The sequence below is a fragment of the Manis pentadactyla genome, chromosome 16 (assembly GCF_030020395.1).
Source record: "Manis pentadactyla isolate mManPen7 chromosome 16, mManPen7.hap1, whole genome shotgun sequence".
Classification (NCBI taxonomy): Eukaryota; Metazoa; Chordata; class Mammalia; order Pholidota; family Manidae; genus Manis; species Manis pentadactyla.
Window position 1 is genome coordinate 13688155 of NC_080034.1, and position 22247 is coordinate 13710401.

Sequence of the window (22247 nt, forward strand, 5' to 3'; positions counted from 1 at the left end):
CAATTTGAATGATCATTTGAGGGTGGCTTTTATCACGTGCTACTTTTTTGGTACTTTCTTTTTTGTATCAAGTGCTCAAATGAAGTATGCTGTTGGGTCTCTCAAGTTTTATCTGATTAAATTTTAATCTGTTTGAAATTTTATTCTCATTAAAAGAAATTTGATTTCCATGTTTTATTTTTTATTTGCTATGCTTTTTTTCAGAATCAGTTTGTATTTTATGCCCTTTCCCCCAAGACTGTAGGTTATCTTTTGTTAAAAGCCCAGTGTGACAGTTTCACTGTTTAGTAATATCTTACTATGCATTTTTTAAGACCTTTTTTATTTTAAAATCATTGTAGGTTTACAATGAAATAGACGGAAAAGTACAGGGATTTCCTATATACGTACTCCCCCCATACATACATAGCTTCCCCCATCACTAACACCACTCACCAGAATGGCATATTTGTCATCAAGGATGAACCTACATTGACATGTCATAGTCACCCAAAGACTATAGTTTATCTTAGGATTCACTCTTGGTGCTGTATGTTCTATGAGTTTGGACAAGTATAATGTCATCTGCACATTATTCTAATGTCATACAGAATATGTTCACTACTCTAAAAATTTTCTGGGATCTTTCTATTCATCCCTTTCCTCCCTCCCCATTCCTGACAACCACTGGTCTTTTTATTGCATCTTTAGTATTGCTTTTTCCAGAATGTCATATCATTGGAATTGTACAGTATTTAGCCTTTTCAGATTGGCTTCTTTCATTTAGTGACATGCGTTTAAGTTTCCTCCATCTCTTTTCAGAGCTTGATAGCTCATTCCTTTTCAGCACTGAATAATATTCCATTGCTGTAAATAGGTCTTTTGTAATGTGATGATGAAGCCAGAGAAGGGGACGTGTTCTCTAGTCCTGAGGTTAGGTCTTCGTCTTTTAGTGAGTCTCTGTTTGCGGACTGTGAATTTCACAAGTGTCTCTCAGTTTTTTTTTTTCTCCCGCACAGGTGGAACAGGATGGCTAGAGTGACCTTGAGTACTGGCCTTCCCTTGATGGAAGGTCAGAGCTGACTGGGGTTGTGCATTTCCCCTCCCCAGGTCAGTCAGGTTCTGACAGTCCTCCGGCAGGTCAGGGTCTGGTTGGCTGGTGTCCCCTGAGGACAGGCCTTCACCAGGAGGAAAGAATGCTCCGCTGTCTCACAACGTGGCTGCTTTTCACCTCTCTTTGTTGGCAACAGGAGGGGATTTTTCTCTGACATTTACTATGAGAATTTGGTCAAGCTCTGGGGGTAAATCTCTAATTACTGTGCCCCACCCTCCACCCCATGACTGCTCCCTGTGCAGTTTTTAACTCTCAGATTTGTCCACACTGAGCCCCCAGCGACTCTTCCTTCACAGCTCAGGCCTCCTCTCCCCAGCTCAGGTTCCCATGGTGATTTCCTGCATGAGTCTCTGCTCCAGTGAGCCAGGACTCCCTGTATCCTCCTGTCTGCTTCTCCAGTCTCAGGGTCAGGGGTTTGCCCTGTGTCCTCCTCCTCTTATAGACCCAAGAAGAGTTGATTTTTCAGTCTGTTTAGCTTCTTACTTGTTAAGATGGAAGTGTCTTACTAGTGTTTTTAATAAACCCTTTTGAATAAACAAATTGGGTATATTATTTCAACCTGTCAGAAATTATATTAAAATGTTTGTAAGGTAAACAAGTATGTATGGGGTTAATTTGCTTATAATATCGATATCAAAAATTCTGTTCTCCCATATGCTAAACATTATTACTACTCATGGTATAAATGCTTTTGTGGGGATATAGGGCTATAAACTGTTATGCATTTCAATATTTTGAGGATTCATAGAATTTTTTTTTCATTTCAGCTAGGAATTTAATAATCTTGCAAGAACAAAGAGTAAAAACTTAAAATTAGAATTATAAACACTTTACAGATAACAAGATTCAGACTATGTTCAAACCTGAAATCAGCACGTGGGATTCATTCCAGGAAAGGAGGGCGGATTTAGCATTCATAAATGATCAATGTAATTCATCATATTAACAAATGATTAAGAACGCATATGATCATACCAGTATCATCTGATCATTTATTAAAAAATGAATAAGAAAAAACTCAAGTGATTATATTAGTAGATGCATAAAAATCATTTGAGAAAAGTTAAAGCCCACTTATGATAAAAACAGTAAAAATTGTGGAATTAAAGTTGGAACCATAGAAATTCTTTAACCTATTAAAATATTTATAGATTGGATAAGAAATAAGATACAGATTGGAAAGATGAAATAGAATTGTCTTTATTTACATATGTCATAATTATCTTTGTAGGAAACCTGAAGGAATCTACTAAAATTAAAAAAAAAGCTGTGGGAACTAACAAGCTAATGTAGCAAGATAGTAAGTCAATGTACAAAAGTCAATTACTTTCTAGCAACAAACATGGTAATATTGGAAAGAATCAAAAAATAGATACCAGTTGCACTAGCAACCATCCAGAAACTGAACACTTGTTATAAATCTAACAAAATATCTATAATATCTGTTTGTAGAAAAATTACAAGGCTGATGAAAAAAAATCAGACAGTCTAAGTAAACTGAGAGATATTCCCTGTTCATTAGTTGGAACACTCAGTATTTTAGGATGGCATTTCTTCCCAACTTTATATATAGATTCAAAGCAATAACACTCAAAGTTTATATATATAATTTCAAATTATTTGGTAGATACTTTGCCCTTAATAAGATGGAGCATTAACTCCCCACCTCTGAAGTAGTGTGAGAAGAATATAGCAACTCCTAAAAGGTACACTTGTTATGATTTAATGAGAATCAGGTTTTCGTATGATGTCTTTATCCCAAAACCCAGTTTGTTATCTTATAATCAACTTAGCATTCTCTATAGTATACAGGCATAGATACTTTAATAATACATACATGTATGCATGCATAAGTACATACATATAAACTGAGCTACATATATTTGAATAGAGTGGAAAGAGTACAATGTTTGAGCACTGTGGCATCTGAGCCTCTTTTGGTTTCCCCTCTTTGTGTGTGGTTGTGGTTCCTTTTAGATCAGTTGGCCTTAATTTCATCAAAAATACTGATGAATATCGAGTAGATTATCTCTCATAAATAACTAATGAATGACTACTTCATCTTATACTTAACTTTATTCTTAACTGGGCAAATATAAACTCTACAACATAGATTTTTGTGTATTATATATACATGTGTTTTTTTTTTTACTTTTCCTCCTTAGATGTCTTCCTGGATTTTCTGATCAATTTTGTGAAATAAATATAAATGAATGTTCATCATCATCATGTTTAAATGGTATAAACTGTGGCGATTACATCATTGGATATATTTGCAGATGTCAACAAGGTAATTATTGAAAAACTAATGTATACTATGTGTGTACATGTTGATACATGTGTATGTGCGTGTGTATATGTAATATAATTTTAACATTCCACTCCACCAATAATGTTGACTATAAACCAGGTTCTAAGCAATGACCACACTTAAAAAATATGATATGAATGTTCTGTGATACTAATAAACACACACACAGGCTATCAGCAATAAATCCTAGTGCTTAGAGTATGATATCTTACTACAGGTATTTTCTAAATTTATGTAAACTTCAGATTCCTGATCTTTGTCCATATTGATTATGCCTGGCACAAAGCAAGTCCTTCATAGATATTAGCTATTATTAATATTGACATTAATGTTACTTCCAATGATTGTCAGGACAGAGATGGACACAATGAGTAAGTAAACTGATTTTATTCAAGGAACACGTTTTCATTAGTATTTGGTCTTTTGGCCATTTATGCCTTTGGTTATATCCTCTTCAGCTATATATTGATATAAACAAGCTATGTCTGTGTACCTTTTTCCATCTTTCCTCTAGTTTTCTAGCTTTTCAGATTTGTTATTTTTCTTCCGGTGTCTTCTGTCACTCATCTTCAATATTCAGTTCCATCTACCCAAAAGGGATGTTGAAGGCCTGAATTTCCTTGAGCAGTAATAATCTCTCAGAAATATATGTGGGGGATATTTTGGGTCACTAAAAAAGGATTCTTACTATTTATAGACCCTACAGGAGACTTGAGACAGCTTGGGCTTCTGGCTATTTGGGTTACTTGAGGGGAATAATGGCCAGCCACAAGTGGGGGTATTAGGGCTCCTGTTGTTTATATGAAGGTGTACAAATTAGTGAATACCTATCAAACGAGTATAATTGACATACCGTTTACAAGTTCAGCATTCCCCTCTGTTTGGCATAAGAAAAAAACAGATTTTATTCAGACAGAATATCTAGAGACATTTCCAGCTGTATTTTGAAATAGCCACCTATACATAAAACTATGACTTGCAGATAAAAGAATAGAAAGATTAAAATTCTCTGATAAAATAAATGAATACCATTTGAAAAGTTCAACCTCTTCTAAGCAAAAATATCTTTATTGAGGTCTAAAGATTCAAACACTATGATAGCTACCCTAAACAACGAATATAATCCTAAAAGTGTTAACAAAGCATGTATATAAATCCTTTTTACCCTGTCAATGCATATCTTCTAATTGATAGTTTTATTTCTTATGCTAACCTGTATCTTATCATTGCTAGGTTAGTTTTGATGCTCCAGGCTAAGATTCCACTTAACTTTAGATTCACTTGGAAGCATGGGGCCCTTTTGAAGCATTTGCAGCATTCAAATGAAGCCTCGTTCCCAAGGCTGCTCATCAGGTCCATAGTGGAAAATGGGAGGCCTCAGAAAGGATACCCGTTTGTGTTGTCAGATGTCACTCAGAGCTTGCTGGGACTTTGACTTAAGACAGCGATTCTTCACAACTTACTCATAAAAAGCAAAACCAAATAAGCAACAAACCAAACAAATTCTTAGAAAATGCTGTGTTCACCCGTCCAGACGCCTGTCACTGCTCCCAAGAGCTCTTTCCAACCATGACTCTTAGTCATGGCAGCCCATCCTAACCACTGAAGTTATTTAAGGAATAGGCTTGCTCTTGTAGATTATCCTTCATCCTTTCCTGATTTTCTTTGTTAGCATATTTACCTTTTTTTTTTCAGGATTCTTAAAAATTTGTACAGTAAAATTTATTCTCTGACATCTAGTTCTACAATTTTGACACATGCATAAAGTTGTGTATCTACAACCATACCCAGTCATGTAACGGCCATTCTCCCAAACGTGCTCACACCACCCCTTTGTAGTCAACCTTTTCCTTACCCCCCATATAAACCGATTTTGATATAATTCTATTTTTGAATCATTTCCATTCTTGAAAATCCTACCTGTTGAGCTCTTCTTTCCCTTGCATTCTGAGTTTTCGATTTTGAAGCCAAATATGGGAGAACTTTGGCACAAATATAGTTAGGAAATAGTAGTAACAATGCTAGTGCATGGACGCCATGCTATTTTATATGTATTGACTCAGCTTTCATGACAATCTAATGAAGAAGTTATTATTATTTCATTTTACCAATGAGGAAATTGAGTCCCAGAGTCTTTGCTAATCTCTCACAGCACATTAGGGGCAAAGCTGAGATTCACATCCAGGAAGTCAAGGTCAGGTGCTGTTCACTAATATTTCTTGGGTTTCCCAAAGGCCTTCTCTGAACAGCAACCTCCCCGTAATGCTAGATGAGTAAGATCTAGAGATGTGCTGTACAGCATCGTGCCTGTAGTCAGCAGTACTACATTGTATGCTTAGATATTTTTTAAAGGATAGATAGCACATTAGGTATTCTTACTAGAATAAAATAAATAAACCTGACAGCTATTTAAAAGAAAAAGGACCTTTGCCAATGAGGTGCCTCAGTGGGTTGCAGCTTGATCTGTTGTTAGCAGCTGAACCACTGTGAGGTTTCTTCGGGAAGGTTTCCCATCCACATCTGTCTGATTAGCCCCTTCAACAGTTTCCATAAGCGAAAGCCGGGAACATACCACTTTTTCTGAATGCTTGATAGCAGGTTGATTTCTCTTACATGTTAGAGAAAGAAAGACACAAAGCCTGACTCATTTGGTTTATGCAGGTCCACTCTTTTCTCTCATTCATGGAGGAAACAAGCCTTATATAATGTCGATAATTGTTTCTTAGGCTCTGGTCTAAATTATGTCATTGTCCTTACCTTACAGACTTCCAGGTAGATACCTACCTTCACTATATATTTACTTCTGTCTTTAAATTAGTGACATGCTGCAAATTATTGCCATTTTCTATTTTCATCAATTATAGAACGTTAGCTCATGTCATATTAGCAATTACCAGAATTCTCTTGTCTTCATGCAATGACTCTACTTCCGTGGCTATAATCTGGGGTGGCTTTTCCACTGCACCTCAAAGTTTGAAATTTTTTTCTTCCCTTCTTGCTTCTCTCAATCTAAACAGAGCTACACAGCTCTACCAACATTTTGAACAAAAGCCAGTCTGAAAAATTAAGTGCTGGTTTCCTCACCAAGTACTCTGCAAAACACAACTGAAATTTACACATATGAGTAGGCTGGAAGGCACTCTTAACTAGTTTTGTGCCACCAAATCCCATCCAAGGAGACCTATTCTAATGGGTCCTTACAGAGTGTTCAGCACATACTGAAAAAGTACAATCCTTTTATGATGCTGGCTAGTGATGTGTCATCACAGGCAGAGCCATGGTTCGGGGAAGGCCCTCTGTGTCAGCAGACATGTCACATAGTTTCACCCTGCTCTCCAGAATACTGAGGTGCAACGCTTGACACGTGGAGCACAGGTTGAGCTCTGACCTCCCTCATCTTCTCTGCATGGGATTTCCAAGCAGGCCACAACCTGAACAGCATTTAAAACAGCCCTAACCACAGAGCTCAGCCTCTCTGCCTGTAGTGAATTCAACAGCTTGTGAGCTTGCTTCCACTGAAGTATCAGTACAAGCAACCAAATCATTTTACAAAATAAAGTGCACTTATTTTTGTTTTAGCCTCATTAGTCACATTTACCATGTTATAGAAAAATGTTTAACACTCAGTAAGTGAAACCACAGTTACCCCATTATGAGCAAATTGAAAGTGAGAAGAATGATCTCTGTATTGCAAACACAAATGCTTTGTCCAGAGTTCTCAATCCCTGGAGCCGTCACTGCGCCCAGACCCTTTGTATCCTCAGGAGGGGGGCCAGAGCATTTATGTAGGTGATGATATAAAGTGCAGATACACATTCTGCTTTCAAAATAGCAGTATTCATTTTGAAGCAGAAATGCTGCATTGTCCTTGGGGCAAGGAAATAGAAACAGACACAGATAATGTCTATCATGAGTGCTCACAATTCCTAAGTAGGGATAGGACTTTTGTATTTGCAACAGAATAGATACGAAATGATCTTTCTCTTTTAATAAGACAAATGAAAAATGAAATCATCTTCAATATGGAATAAAAAGAATGTATACTATTGTATTTTCATGAAGACTTTGATGTAAAAATTGATTCCAGTGCATACCCTAAAGTTAGACTATGAAAGGAAAATGATTTTATGTTATCTAGTTACTAGATTATCTATGAACTCGTAAGATATAATTATTTTAGGTTATGTTTAATTTTGTTTTCCCTAGATTAGATACAAAACACTTGGTGCTAAGAGGGAAAATGAAATGAAAATAAAACATTTGACTCTTCAAAATAATGACTTATTTTCATTAATAAACTCAAGCTGTTACAACAGCGACGGTGTAGCAGAGAATGACAGTATTAAAAGGAGTCAGTGTTTCTAGTGGTATATATTGATGCAATTAAAGGTTTGTTTTAGTTAACAACTTAAAGATAGTGTAGTTTGTTACTTTTATTGCAGTTTGACATCTGAGGTCCTTTTTATCTTATACGTGCATTATTTGACATCATTTATTTTATAAGCATTTATTTTCTATTATGTGTCAGATACTACATTAGGACTTTGAGTTTAATGCCATAATGATTTTGTCACTTTTTCTGGATTGCTAATGAAAACTTTTGGTTCATTGATTTTTAATCACTGAAGAGTATTATCTGAATATCTGTTTACCTTATTACAATTGGACATCAAACCTACATTGGTCTCTACTGATGTTTTCTTCATCTCTGCTTCTGAACCATTTTATCCTCTGATATCAACTGTTGGATTTAAATTGGCCCATTTTATATTCCCTTATTCTGATCCCATTTCCTACCATCACCTTACTCACACCAGTACAAGGACATTTAACTTATTTATTTATTTTTGGTGGGTATAATCGGTGTTGAGCATCCATTCCTGACTATTATGGTTTCTGTACTGCAGAGGCAAGAAAACTAAAGCCCAAAATGTCTAGATTCCCCTGAAGTGGAGTTTGTGAGTATAAGTGGATTTCATCAATAAGAAACACCTGAAATCTGCAGAATCTGGTGGAGGTGCTTTTGGATGTCTTAGCAGTTTCATCTGGTGAAGATGATCATGGGCATGTGAAATGTTCTGCAGCAGATTTCATTTTCGAGTGTGTGTGTGTGTGTGTGTGTGTGTGTGTGTGTGTGTGTGTGTGTGTGTGTGTGTGTGTGTGTGTGTGTGTGATTAGTGCGATGAGTCCTTGGACTGGGCCATTTTCCTGGTGGCTTTGTGTGCCTCCACCTGCCTGGTCGTAGCTGAAGGGGCTGTAGTTCTTGCCGTTCCTCCTACAGCCTTCCTTCTAATAACTTCGTAAGCATCTTATTCCTGTTATTTAGGCCTTCCTGCTGGTTGGTCACCTAGACTCGTTTCTGCTTCCTGTGCTAAATCCTGACTAACTTACTTTCTATGCTAGTTTGTGATTTTAGACCAAGACAGCCTGAACGTTCCTGTCAGCTTAACTGAATTTTAGACAGGCTTCTTCATGACGCCAAGCCCTCATCCCCCTTTCTTTAGAGCATTTAGTTTAGAAAACTTCTTGAGTAAATTTACTTTAGTAAATTCTTTCTCTGCCCCCTTTGAGGTATAAACCTTCCTGCAGCCTCTGGTCAGTTTCACACCCCTGAACCGTCTTTCTCTACCTGGAAGGCATCCCTTTCAAACATAACAGAAGGAGATAATGTCCCTCTCCCACAATTTCTGTGGGAAGATAAGATCCTAATGTCAGTTGGTGACAATTAGCAAGCACAGATGGCCTAATCCACTGACCAGCCTCCCCGCACCCAGTATCCTCCAGTCCTCTGCTATTACTTTGTCCCAGCATTTAGAAACCCTCCCACCTGTCTTTGGTTCAGTGCCATTGAGTTCAATTTCTCTCCCTTATTTCATTTGTGTCTCTCTCTTACTGTAATACTCTTACATAAAGTCTTCCTTGTCCTTTTAACTGGTCTGGTGGATTCTTTTTCTCTCACTGTTCCCAGCTTATGGTTCAGGCTTTGTCATGTCCTTCATAGTATTAGAATCAAGGAGAGCTACATTATTATTTTTAATTGTTTAACATAATTTTGTATTATTTTAGTCAATTAGAAACTATGTAATCAATGTCTATTTGTTATATAAAATAATATAATAAACATTTGTATACCTACCATTTGCTTCAAAGAATAAAATAGTAATGAATCTAGCCACCTCTATCACTCCCTGAGCACATAAATATTCCCCCACCCTGTAGTAACTATTCTGAATTTATATTCTATGTTCCCTTAATGTTCCTTAGAGTTTTATTCTGTTTGTATGTATATCTAAGCAATGTTATTAATTTTGTATGCAATTGGCTTTTATAAGAATAGTTATCAGAATGTAAGTATTTTTTGTGGAATATGATTTTATGCTCAATAATATGTTTGTGAGATTCAACCATGTGAATGACTGGTTGCAGTGGCTTTTTATAAGCTCTGCAAAAGTGTTTTTTGCTGTCACCTTTTATAACCTCCATAGTAGAGATGCTTACAGAGTCAGCTCAGCATATGAAAGAGCATTACAAAGTGGAAAGAGTTTTGGCCAAGGATTTAGTAAATTTAGTCTTTTGGCAGCTACTTCTAGATTTGATCTGATCTCTGCCAATTCTTTTCAACTTATGCCAAAATTTTCTTCATATAATGCAGTATTACATTAAATCATCTGTAAGTACCTGAGGATACTTATTTATTTTTTCTCTTATAATTTATCATGGCTAAGCAGTGAGAATATAGTGCTAAGTAGGAACAAGAATAAGACTGCATTTCCCAATAGCTAGAGTTCTGATTAAATGCTGTTGGATAAAACATAGAAAAAGTTAAAAAGTTGCAATTATAGTACACATAGGTAGTCAATGAGCAGGGATAGCTACCTTGGAGACTTATTGTCCCTCTCTAGACTGGTATATTCAGGATAACATGTTCTTAAACATATTAAGGTTCATTATAAATAGTTGCTACATATGAAAGAATTAATGGTTTAAAATAATGTCCCTAATAATGTACCCAGTATATCGTAGCTCAGTTATTACCTTGTGGATAGCTGAGCAATGTTTGTTGCTAGTTGATAATGAAATGTTAGCAAAAGCCAAACAGAAGACAAATGCAGTGTTGTAGTTTGGAAAGTTACATCATCATGTTTAAGGAGAATTCATACAATCAGTGGTTGGCTGAACATAGACATGATATTTATATTCTCTAGAACCATAGCATAAAAAATCCTAAATATAAAATATTACAAGTATTTGCAAGAAAAGATTTCATATCTAGAAATTTGTAATTTTCCTTTGAATTGAAGATTCATATTCACTGGAATTATAGGATGCATTTATTCCATTGCCTTCGATGCATTTATTCCAAGATCAAATATGTAAAGGCATTTGGATGTGTGATGTAAAATGCTACCATAGGTACAAGGCAAACCTTTATTTTTATATACTTGCTTTTGTTTCTACCTGTGTTCCCTAATAATTTATTGTAAATAATTTAGCTTCCCTACATTTTACTTTTCTCATGGACTACATAAAATAGTAATAATAGCTAGCTACTTGATAGAATCATTATGGAAATAAACTGTGATAATGTATATAAATCATGTGGCACAATTACGACAAATAGTAAACATATACATACATGACTTATAGAAACTATTCTTAGTGAAATTGAATATCTGCCCTGTGATTATGTTTTACAGGATTGTCAGGATGTCACTGTAAGAAGGAATGTGACATGTGGATTCTCAACTTACGTGTTCCTGGAACGTGCACAGAAAATGCACCTAGTTTTGGCCCTACGTGTCTACACATACCCAGATTCATGGTAAGGATTATTGATGTTTTTTGTTCTGATGCCTTTTTTCACTGTTTTTAAATTATAGTAAATAATAAAATATTGTATGGTGAAAAATAAGGCTGGAGAAGTTCATCTTAGTGTTTCTCACTTTCTCTGCCTGTATGCACCTCACTGTTCTCAGTGTTCCCCTTTCCCTTCTTATCCATCTATTGCATGGACCCTCAGCCCCTCCTTTCAGGAGAAAAGCATTCTGATAAATTACCCACATGAAGGTACAAGTGACTTAATGTATCGTCCTTTAATGTTTTAATGTGTTTGGAAGTAGGATGCCAGAAGAGGAACTCCTTAATCTTGTCAGGGTCTTGGCAGAGCCTCTGTTTTGGGCAAGGACATAGCACCACTTCCAGGGTCGGGCTCGGAGAATTGGATGTCCAGGAAGGATGAATGTGTCCTTGGCAGATTTGGACTTGTCTGAACTCCGTTCAAATAGACTAGATATAGTCTATACACTAGAATAGACTTACCTTGGTAGAAATGTCTCTATTAAAAGATAGCTTTTGCTCACAATCCTCTATTAAAACTGAGCACAGTACATGAATATAGTAAAGGAACAGTAATGGGGAAGACTGTACTCACAGGAGTTTTCCATGTATATTCATAAACATCATCAATGGACTGGTCATAACCAAAGTAAAGGCTGGATAGTAGGGTACACAGTCTGGTGACCCAGTGCAGGATTAAGGAATCGGACTTCAGGGGAAGGCGAGGCCTGGCCAGAGCCTGTGAAAGATGCGCGAGCATGCACGGAGCTAGAGACTTCCCAGAGTCAGAGCATCAGAAAGGAAGGGTCAGAAGCAGGAGTCTCCAGGGGTGGTTACGGAATTGAACAGAAAAACGGTCAGTACCTGTTACCAAAACAAAAGAAAGTTTGAGCAAGCCTGAGCCTAAGTCTGGTCTTCTTCCCTTTTGAAGGACCTTCCCAGGGCGCATCCGTCTGAAGGGGTGTAGCTGAGTTAAAACACACCTGTCATCTTCCTTTCTCCTGGAGTTGTCCAGTCCCACCTTTGCCCTGGGGACAGGTTTTCCTCTTAGTGATCTCTGAAGGGTGATCTTTGAGGGAGAATTCCAGGCATGCTGACTTCTGAGTGTGAGAGGTATTTTCAATGCCAAGAAATTAATTTTATGACACCTACGATCACACCAAGGATGGCTTCTTCAAAGAGTTAGTAAAAGGAGAAAAGACCAAAGTATGTCCTTTAACTAAATTCTGCCTGTGTAGCCTGATATATGGAAATCTAAATAATTAGAAAATAAATGCTCATTTTATAGATATGATTTTATTAAGAACAAAGAGTTTATTATCAAATATCTTCAAAATCATTTTAAATAGCTAATCCTCTGGGATATTTCCTTTCATATTGGAAATATGAATCAATTAACATGTGTGCTTTTAACAAAAACATAACATAAAAATATAAATGCATTAGTACATATTGAAAATGTAAAAATCTTGAAAAATATATATTTTTATAAAACCACAAGTCTAAATAGAGGGAAGTGTTACAGATATAATATATCTATATTTTAGTAAGGCATTTAATAAATTAATTTGAAACAGATATGGTTGCTTTCTCAAGTACTTGAAAGCTAAAATAAAACTTAAAAACAGTATCATAAGAGATAGTGTATAGGTAAAAAACTACAAAGAGGTAAGGTGGATTCTACTTTAGTTAATGCATTAGTTATGTTTTAAAAATAGTAAGTAAAGATAGAGGAAATTAGGTTTATTGAAAAATAATTTAACATTTGAATGTTATACATATCAATTTTGTAGCAGTATACAGACATTTTAAATTAGATATACCTAAGGATATATCCTTGCAAACAGCATGTAAATTAATTGGAATAAAAATCAAAATAATTTGCTTAAATATAAGAAAATCAAAGAAAATATTCAAAATCTTTTTTTGAGTGATAAAAATTTTAGAATCAAATTAGAGTCATAAATATTGAAATAAATGAATAGAATGACAAAACTACTTTGAAAACAGATATGGCATATACATAAGATTATTGAAAAATTGCTTTTTAGATTTCTTTTCTCCCTTATCCTACTAATCCTGAGAGCAAAGGGAATTAAAAAGAAGAATCATAATTATGGTGAAATGTCAGATATCATTGCTATCTTACTGTCTTTAAAAAGAATATCATTCACAGAAAATAGAGAATGTGAGGAGCTTAAGAAACAAAGCAGTTAGAAGGATTATAAAATAGTTAAATTGATTCACATTAGGATTAAGGATTAATTGTGTCTAGAGTTTAGGGGAACATGAAAATAGTGGCATAAAGAGTAATTTACAACTCACAGAGGGAGTAAGTCATGGCTTTCTAGCTGAATAGATGGGAAAAGAATACATATTGCATTAGTTATCACATTCTAGTACAATATTTGCTTCTTTGCTTTCCTCTGTCCACTCTGATAGATTGTGAGCTCCTAAGGATCAGGGATGATTGCAGAACCTCTAAGAACACAGATGGTAATACATATGTTCTGTTTTTGGTCCCATCATTGTTGATGTTGTTTTATTGAAATGCTTAGCATATTGGGTGCAATTGCTTTAAATTCCTAGTATGATAATTTAAAAATCTCTGTTATATCTGAGTTGATATTGATGCTTTCTCTGTCTCTTAAAATTGTTTTTTGTTTGTTTTTGTCTTTTTGTATGCCTTGTAATTTTATATTTAGAATGATACATGATGTGCTTGATAAAAGTAACTAAGATAAATAGGACTTTTTTTTTTTTTTTTACAACCTGGCTAGGAGTCAGGCTGTGATTACTTTTAATCACTAAAGAACCTATGAATATATTTAATAAGAAAAATAGACACATTTTCCTTCATTCATTTGCTATAGGTATAGGGTCAGAGGCCAGAAATTCTTCTGATATCCTTGTTTTTCTATCCCTGTAATTGTTGGGTTCCCTGAGGGACTTCTAAAATAGATGTGCAGTTCCTTCAGTTGTAATCCCAAAGGATTATAAGGAATCCCTGCTGCCCAGGGTGAGGCATGAGAGGAGGGAAAGCTTCCAATAGTCCTATGATTAGGTCTCAGTCTCTTAGCCTGTGCCTTACCTCTGGACTGTGACCTTCACATATGCTTCTCAGCCCTCCTCCGTGTGAGGTATAATAAGAGAGGTTCAGGTGGCTAGAGTTGAGTATTTTCTTTTTTCCAGATGGATTAGTCTCTGGTAAAATAGTTTCCCTTGAGGTCAGTTCTTGTTAAAAACAGAATACTCTGGGTGTACTTCAAAATGTTATTCTTCTCTTCCCTGGGGGAAGCACAAAGAGATTTTTCTCTTGTCTTCACTGTAAGAACCTGGTAGAACTTCCAGAGATAAAACTTATTAAAGTATGGGGATCCCCTAAGATGGGCACCCCCTGGAGTTTTTAACTCTCAGGCTTGTACACACTTGGCATCTAGCATTTTGTCAATTGTAGTTTGTTTTCCTACCCTGGTACTGGCCTCAGAGGTGGTTTCTGCCCCACGTTTTTGCTCTGGTAAGCTGTGATTCTCTGTATCTGCTTGACTTTTCAGTTCTGGAGGACCCAGTTTGCCCTGTGACCTCAATTCTCTGACAGATCTAAGAAGAGTTGTTGATTTTCAGTTTGTTTAGCTTTTTATGCTTAGGAAGGGAGTAAAGCCTCTAAGTTTCTTATATTTTAGGCCAGAAACTAGAAGTCTTGTGATTGTTTTAAGAATTAAAGAACCTATAAATATATTTAATAAGAAAAATAGACACATTTTCCTTCATTCATGAAACTCAATGTGTATCTTAAAAAGTTGATTTTGTTATTCTAATTAGGCTTCTCAGGTATCTTAGCTCGAATGACTGTTCTATTTTTGTAGTTGCCAAAGGTCCTAATGGAATTGCTTAAATGGTGCTAATATACCTGGAAATCAGATTCTCCACTAGCATGTACAAAATCAAAGAATTATAAATTATCTTACTTACATAAAAATACCAGCTGATAAAATATCACATGCAATGTTTTAAAACATTAAAATGTATCAAATTATTGGGAGTACGCAAGCATTGGATTTCCATATATAACTTGAAACAGCAAAACTTAATACAAACCATTAAGCCTTTTACTGAAATAATTTAGACAAACTGAAATATTTATTAGACAAATTTTTATTTATAATAATATGCCTTATTTTTATATATTTTATAAAAGTCTTATATCTTTAATAATAAAAGTCTATATTAACCTAAACTTCCTTCTGATATCTTTATTCAAATAGATCTTAGAAAGTTGCCATATTCTTCCTATATTCCTTCTATTTAAGCTATTTAAAAAAAAATCTTACTAATTACATTGTCATATAAAAATGTTAGCTCAGGTGCATGTTTATGAGCCTAGAGAAATTAGTATACTACAATTATTCTTTGTTTGATAATTAAGAGAAGTTTGAGAAATGAACCACCCCTGCTATAGAGAGAGATAAGAATCTATTTTTTAATTTTTCTGAGATTTAGTTTTTGGTAGATAACATCTGACCTGACTGTCACTTTTCTTTTTTTCTTCTTTTTTTAATGTTTAGAGCTGTGACAATCTCTGACAAGCTGATAATTAGTGTGGATTATTCTTTTTAGCAAATCTGATTGCAAAAGTGAATTGAAACATTAAAGTACTTCCATTATTTTGAAATTCATATGCTGTGTGAAAGAATTTAAGTGACAAAACACAATTTATTGTATGTCCTAGACTTGCTAAAAAATTTGAGACAAATGATCTCCCTCTCTTTAATTTGATGAGCACTGCTCATTTCTTCCTCAGCAAATGAATTTCTACCAAGCAAGACTGATCTATACATTAACTGATGACTGTCAATGGGCCATGCTTATCATTTCACAAATGATAGCAGTCAATAAAAGTGTTAATTGCCTTCTTTAAATTAAACACAGATCTTTATGTAGTGAAGAAGCTGTATTTGAATTTTTAAAAAATGGAAGAAAAAAAAAACTATTTTCTGAATGAGAAAAAAATGGCTCTGAGTTCTACAGCATACAATCTACATGCAATATCTGGTTTTTAAATGTCATCTTCAAAATCGACCTAAAAAAAGCAAGATCCATGATAGCAAGATAGACCATTTGATATGATGTTTGTCCATTGTTCTGGTGTTTATTTTCTCATGATATAAAGTCATCACTATTGTTAATAAATATTTACAAGTATTTACTGTGTTGTAAATGCCATGAGTCATCCTGTTAAATAAAGACTGTTGTCTCTAGGAGGTAAATAAGCAAAGGTGTAATTCTGAGATACACTCATAGTAATTTCCTTTTTAAAGAAAATGTATTGCTTTCGACTTTCATATTTGAGCATAAAATATCGATATTTTAGATCAGTCAAAACACATCTTTTGGACACTCACAATGCCAAAGTACTTAGAAATCATATAAAAAAAATACATGAACGCATACTGTTTACACATTCAAATTAGGGAAAGGAAGACAAGTCCATATGCAAACACTTTAATGCACACACATGCTCACAAATAGCAACAGTGCTTCTTTGAAGGCAGGGTCATTTATTCAGTTAACATATTTTGAGCAAATATTGTATGCACATTACTATACTAGATCCTTAAAATGATCTAAAAATTCATTAGTTTGACTTTCTCACTCAAAGAGAGCTTTCACCTGAGCAGAGAAGACAAATGTTTAGGGAATAAAAAGGAAGTCAGCAGATTGAACCATTTTTCTAACTGGCTATCGCATTTTAAGCACTCTCATTAGCAGTACTAAGCAAGTCCTCAGGATAGGATTCCCATATGAGGTGCAGATCAAGACTTAACATTTTCAGAGAAACCCATTAGGAAAAGGGCAATCTACTTCTCAGGACTAGTGTCACGATAAACAATGGGGATGTGTGTACTAAGCATTCTAAGTAACACAATAACTTAATATTTTGTGACCCAAGGGATGTAATGGTTTTGGAGAAAGAGGAAATGTGCAAATTTGAATAAAAGCATGTATCTTTATAATACAAAGATGAAGTTCTCTGTATTAAGTATAATTTCATGGGAAAATATAGTTTACTATTTTCAGAAATAGAATATTGAAAATAACTTGTCTTACAATTTATATAAACAGAGATTGGCACAGCTATTAAACACAATGTAAATGTATTAGAACAGTGATTTTTACTGGTAATTCAGGTGTAGTAGAATTATATCCACTCCCTAGAATTGTTTAGATGCTATAGGTAATGGTTGTACACCTCTCCCCTTTGTGTGTCTGTTTCTTGTTTAAACATGGCTAGTGGAGTAATGTTCATATTTGGTAGAAACTTAGAACATTCTTTGTGGTGTGTATTACCTCAAAGTAGCATAGGCTTAACATTTTAAACCTCAATTAGGTGGAAATTTCTCTGAGTTTCAGTTTCCAAATCTATGGTGTGAGTGTGTAGGTAGGTAAGTTAACTGCTGAATCATAACTAAGATAAACATTGTTAGTCCACTACAGAGTTAGGAAGCAAATTTTAATTCTGGAACACTTATAGATTAACATTCTTCTCTCTACACATACATTTTATTCATTTATTAAGGTAAACATGTCCTTGTAGTATAGGCAGGAGTAGGAGAAGATATTGTAGTACTTTTCAAAATAAAAGCATAGGTTGGGTTCCAAAACCCATTCCATATGCTCCCCTGACAATCAACATCCCATACAAGAGTGGTAGATTAGCTACAACTGTTGAACAACGTAGTTTACATTTAGGGTTCAGTCTTGGTGGTACACGTTCTGTGGATTTTGACAAATAAATAATGACATGTATCCACCATTATAGTACCAATGCTCTAAAAATCCTTTGTATTCTACCTACTCATCCCTTACTACTCATTACTTATCAGATGCATTTTACATCTAGCTCCTGGCTATCACCCATCTTTTTACTTCTCCTTAGTGTTGCCTTTTCCAGAATGTCATATAGGTGGAATGTTATAATATGTAGCCTTTCAGATTAACTTATTTCACATAGTAATATACATTTAAAGTTCTTCCATGTTTTTTTTATGTCTTGATACCTCATCTATTTTTAGTGCTGAATAATGCACCACAGTTTATCCACTCACCTCCTGAAGGACACCTTGGCTGCTTCCAAGTTTTGACAACTATGAATAAAGCTCTAAACATCTGTGTGCAGGTTTTAGTGCATTCATATGTTTTCAGTTCCTTTGGGTAAATACCACGGAATGGGCAATTGCTGGATTGTCTGGTAAAAGTATGTTTAGTTACCTAAAAAGCCTGCAAAGCTGTCTTCCGAAGCGCTGTACCACTTTGAATTTTCATAAGTAATTAGGTGGCATTTTAAAATGTGCTTTCCTAGCTATTGCCAAGACTACAATCCGTTCATTATTTGTGTGGCTGTCTGTTTACTGTGTGACCACATTCTCCTCCTCTCCTGTCACCCTGCTCTGCTTCTCTCCTCTCCAGTTAGCTCCACAAGAACAGGAACTATACACATCTATTCTCTATTTTACCTTTATTCTCTAGGCTGATACCACATAACAGAATCTAAATAAATCTTTGTTTATCAGATAAACAAGAAAAGAAAGGGGCTATAAAATATAAATATAAAAAATAATAAATTTGCATTGCAGAGGCTATTGGATGCAGTGACATATGCTGTTAAAGATACAACGAATCCTTTTCTACAATAATAAAGTCATTTAAAATATCACTTGAACCATCAGCTGCCATCAAAGTTACTTATCAGTTGTGAAGTGATTTTCCAGGCTGTTTTGGATACATTACCTCATACAATGTTTAAAACAAATTTGTGACATAAGAATCATTATTATTCCTGTTTCACAGATGAGAAAACAGACTCAAAAAGTTTGTGACACTTATCCATAGCTGGTAATTGTTAGAATTACTTTGTCCAGTGAATCTAAATCCTATGCCCGTAGACAGTAGGTCACAAAGTTTTCCTCTGTGTGCAACTACAGTCCTGGCTGTTCTCTCTCGTAGGCACAACTTTCTCTTGGCAAACACAGTCTACCCTAAAAAGGATTTAATTCATATAATAATTCCTACAAAAATTGTCTTACATTTTTACACCAAAATTTCTTATTTCACATGGGTTCTACATGATAACAAATGGAGCTGTGCATTTTACATCTGCCAGTTCATTCTATAAATAATTAAATGCAGGCGAGGCAGCAGGAGAAATACGATAACCCACATCTACCACATTTCTTTGATAATAAAACCAATCTCTCTGTTTTCCTGCTTTTCCTGGCATTGCCACTGAGAGACAGCAAGATTTTAGTGCTTCCCCTGTGGCCTAGGAGTCTTTTTTTTAATGCATACTCAATGCACCTGGTTTAGTTTTTTTTTTTTCTCCCCTTAATTAAAAATAAATGATACTAAGAAAAGAGTCACTCTAGAGGGAAGAATGATATCTGTTGCTTGTCCCTCTGCATGCAGCTCAGGGGCACTGCTTTCAGCACAGCGTATTCTCTTTGCTGCATTTGGTTTCTTTTAGGTGTTAGGTGGTACCATAGGGCTTGATTTGTTTTTGTCTTTCTTTGTGTAACTCTTCTCATGCCATTTACACATGCATTTCCTAAGCAAGGAGAGGAGTGTATGCCTATTCCCAGAATATGAAAATCAGCTTCAAAGCATTGTGAGCCTAACCAACTTCAGTTTAAAGAAGAAAGAAAATATGTATCCTCATAGTGTGTTACAGAAAATAGATAAGCTTGGTAGTATTCAGAAGCCATCCTGTCTAATGTTTTAAAATGAAGATCCTATCTTAATGTTTTAAATAATATATACAAGGTAAAGAAAGTGTAAAATTATTAGTGTATTGATGAATCATCAGTATGTGCCTGTTTTAGTTGGTTTAGAAAAACAATCTAATGAGAGAGAGAGACAAGAAATAATATTTAACTAATGTGTTTTGGTAGAGGTATATATACAACATGCTATAGATCTCAAAATAAAGGGACAGAGCCTAACTTGATTTAATCGGCTCCAAAAAGAGTTCCTATTGAGAAATCCTGAATAAGTGTGGCAAGTGTGACTCAGTGTAGGTTGAAGTTTAGAAGGTGGTAAGATAATCTACTAGGAATGAAGATGGAAGGATGGAAGGGTATATTCCAAAAAAAAACAACAACAACTATTATTTCACATTTTGTAGCACTTAATATACATGTATATTAAGATTATTATTTGAGATGTGGTTTAAGGAGTTAAACAAGTAAAGAGATAGAAACACATATAGAAACAAATATAACATTAGAATGAAATAAGTGGCATAGGTGTAAACAAATAAGGTCTATAAGAATTGCAAGAATCAAACATTATTTCCATTGTAGAAATTAGGAAATCAGTCATGAGTCAAGAATAAATACATATTCTTATGAATAGTTGAACATTCTATGACTGAGGAAAGATACCTAAATAGTATGGGTATTTGGTGATAAGGAACAAAGTCTTAACTTTCTACTTGCCAGCTCCCAAATGACAACTTGGGGGTCTCAGTATTCACTGTGATGATCCTAGAGTATCTGCAAGTTTGGTGTCTTGTTCCTGAAATAGAGACTAGCACAGTGTATTTGATTTCTGAGATATGTCAGGAGTCCCTGTTTGTTTTACTTGTATGCACTCCACTCTGATCAGGTATCAGCCTCTAGGACATCTGATGCATAGACCGTGGTCTCAGGGAAATATTTAACATACTTCATTTCAATGAGGGAGTATTTGGAAACCACAATTTAGAGGATGCTATTGGATTTAACACTTTTGAGATTTAGTTTGTTAGTCATACTGATACTTGGTCTTTATTACAAGAAAAACAAGCAACCAAATGTAGAGTTCAATGGATGCCAGTCTTGGCGTACAAGGATGATGAAGTGTACTCTGAGAAATAAGGCCCCAAATAATGTGAATTGTCTTTTCTGAGACCAGAGATGACAGACGATAAAAAAATACAATTAGTGCAATCACGCTTTTCCTTTGTGTTGTCTACAGTTGAGAAGAAGAGGTAAAGACATCTGAAGGGTCAGTTTGTGTTTCAAACATCAATTAAACAAGTTGTGGGTAGAAATACTTTAAGTTGGCCATACCAACTACCTAATGTATAGAGACAATCCTGTAAATACTATTTATATAATCATTCACTAAGCACTAATTAGCTTGCAGCCTACCAACAGGGTGCTGAATAAAGAATGGAATAGGCATGCACTTCTGCCTGACAGTGCTTGTAGCATAACCAGGGAAGGCACGTAAATGAAGGCAAAAATAAAAGTATAATTCAAACTGTACTTAGCATTCTGAAGAAAAGGAAAAAGCTACAGTGAAAGAAAAACAATAGAGATGGCAGAGAAGATTTCTCTAAGGAGGGAACATTCAAGTTAAAACCTGAAGGATTTAAAGAGGTAATCCAAGGGAAGAGTGAGAGTATGAATGTGCTATTGGAGACATGAACATACACAAGGGTCATGAGAGGGAAAGACCTTGTCCCACAGGCACAATAAAGAACAGACAATATGAGTTGGGCAGAGTAAGATATAGCTGCAGAAGTAAGCAGTCATATATGTAGGGAGTCATAAAGAACAGCAAATAGTTGTTATTCTATTCAAATGTAATGGAAATATATTAAAAATGTTTTTCGGTAGGAAAGAGCTGTGATCTATTCAGATGTTTAAAATATCATGCTTATTCTATGAAGAAGTTTGGGAAAGAGGTTAGAAATAAAAGTGAAAAAACTAGATGGCCTATTAAAATGATTGTTTAAGAGATAATGGTGACTGGACCTATGGTTGTGGCAGAGCAAACTTAGACAAAAGACTAGATTTAAAACATACTTTGGAAGAATTAGCAAGAATGGTGTTGAGTAGCTGTGTTAGGTGGGAGAACAAGGAACCAAAGATATCTTGAGTAACAGTGATGACAACATTTTTCCTCAGAGAATGGACAGGCTGAGTCAGCAGTTCAATACTATAATATTGTATATTTTAAATTTAA

The 22247-nt window shown here is 35.1% G+C and overlaps 1 protein-coding gene across 1 annotated transcript in view; it reads left to right on the forward strand.

The window, feature by feature from the left end:
* EYS (eyes shut homolog) overlaps positions 1-22247 on the forward strand; it is a 1412275-nt gene that overhangs the window by 650845 nt on the left and 739183 nt on the right. Inside the window, 3 exon segments of the mRNA XM_057494276.1 lie at positions 857-912; positions 3259-3383; positions 11102-11226. Of these exon segments, the coding sequence (XP_057350259.1) occupies positions 857-912; positions 3259-3383; positions 11102-11226 (306 nt within the window).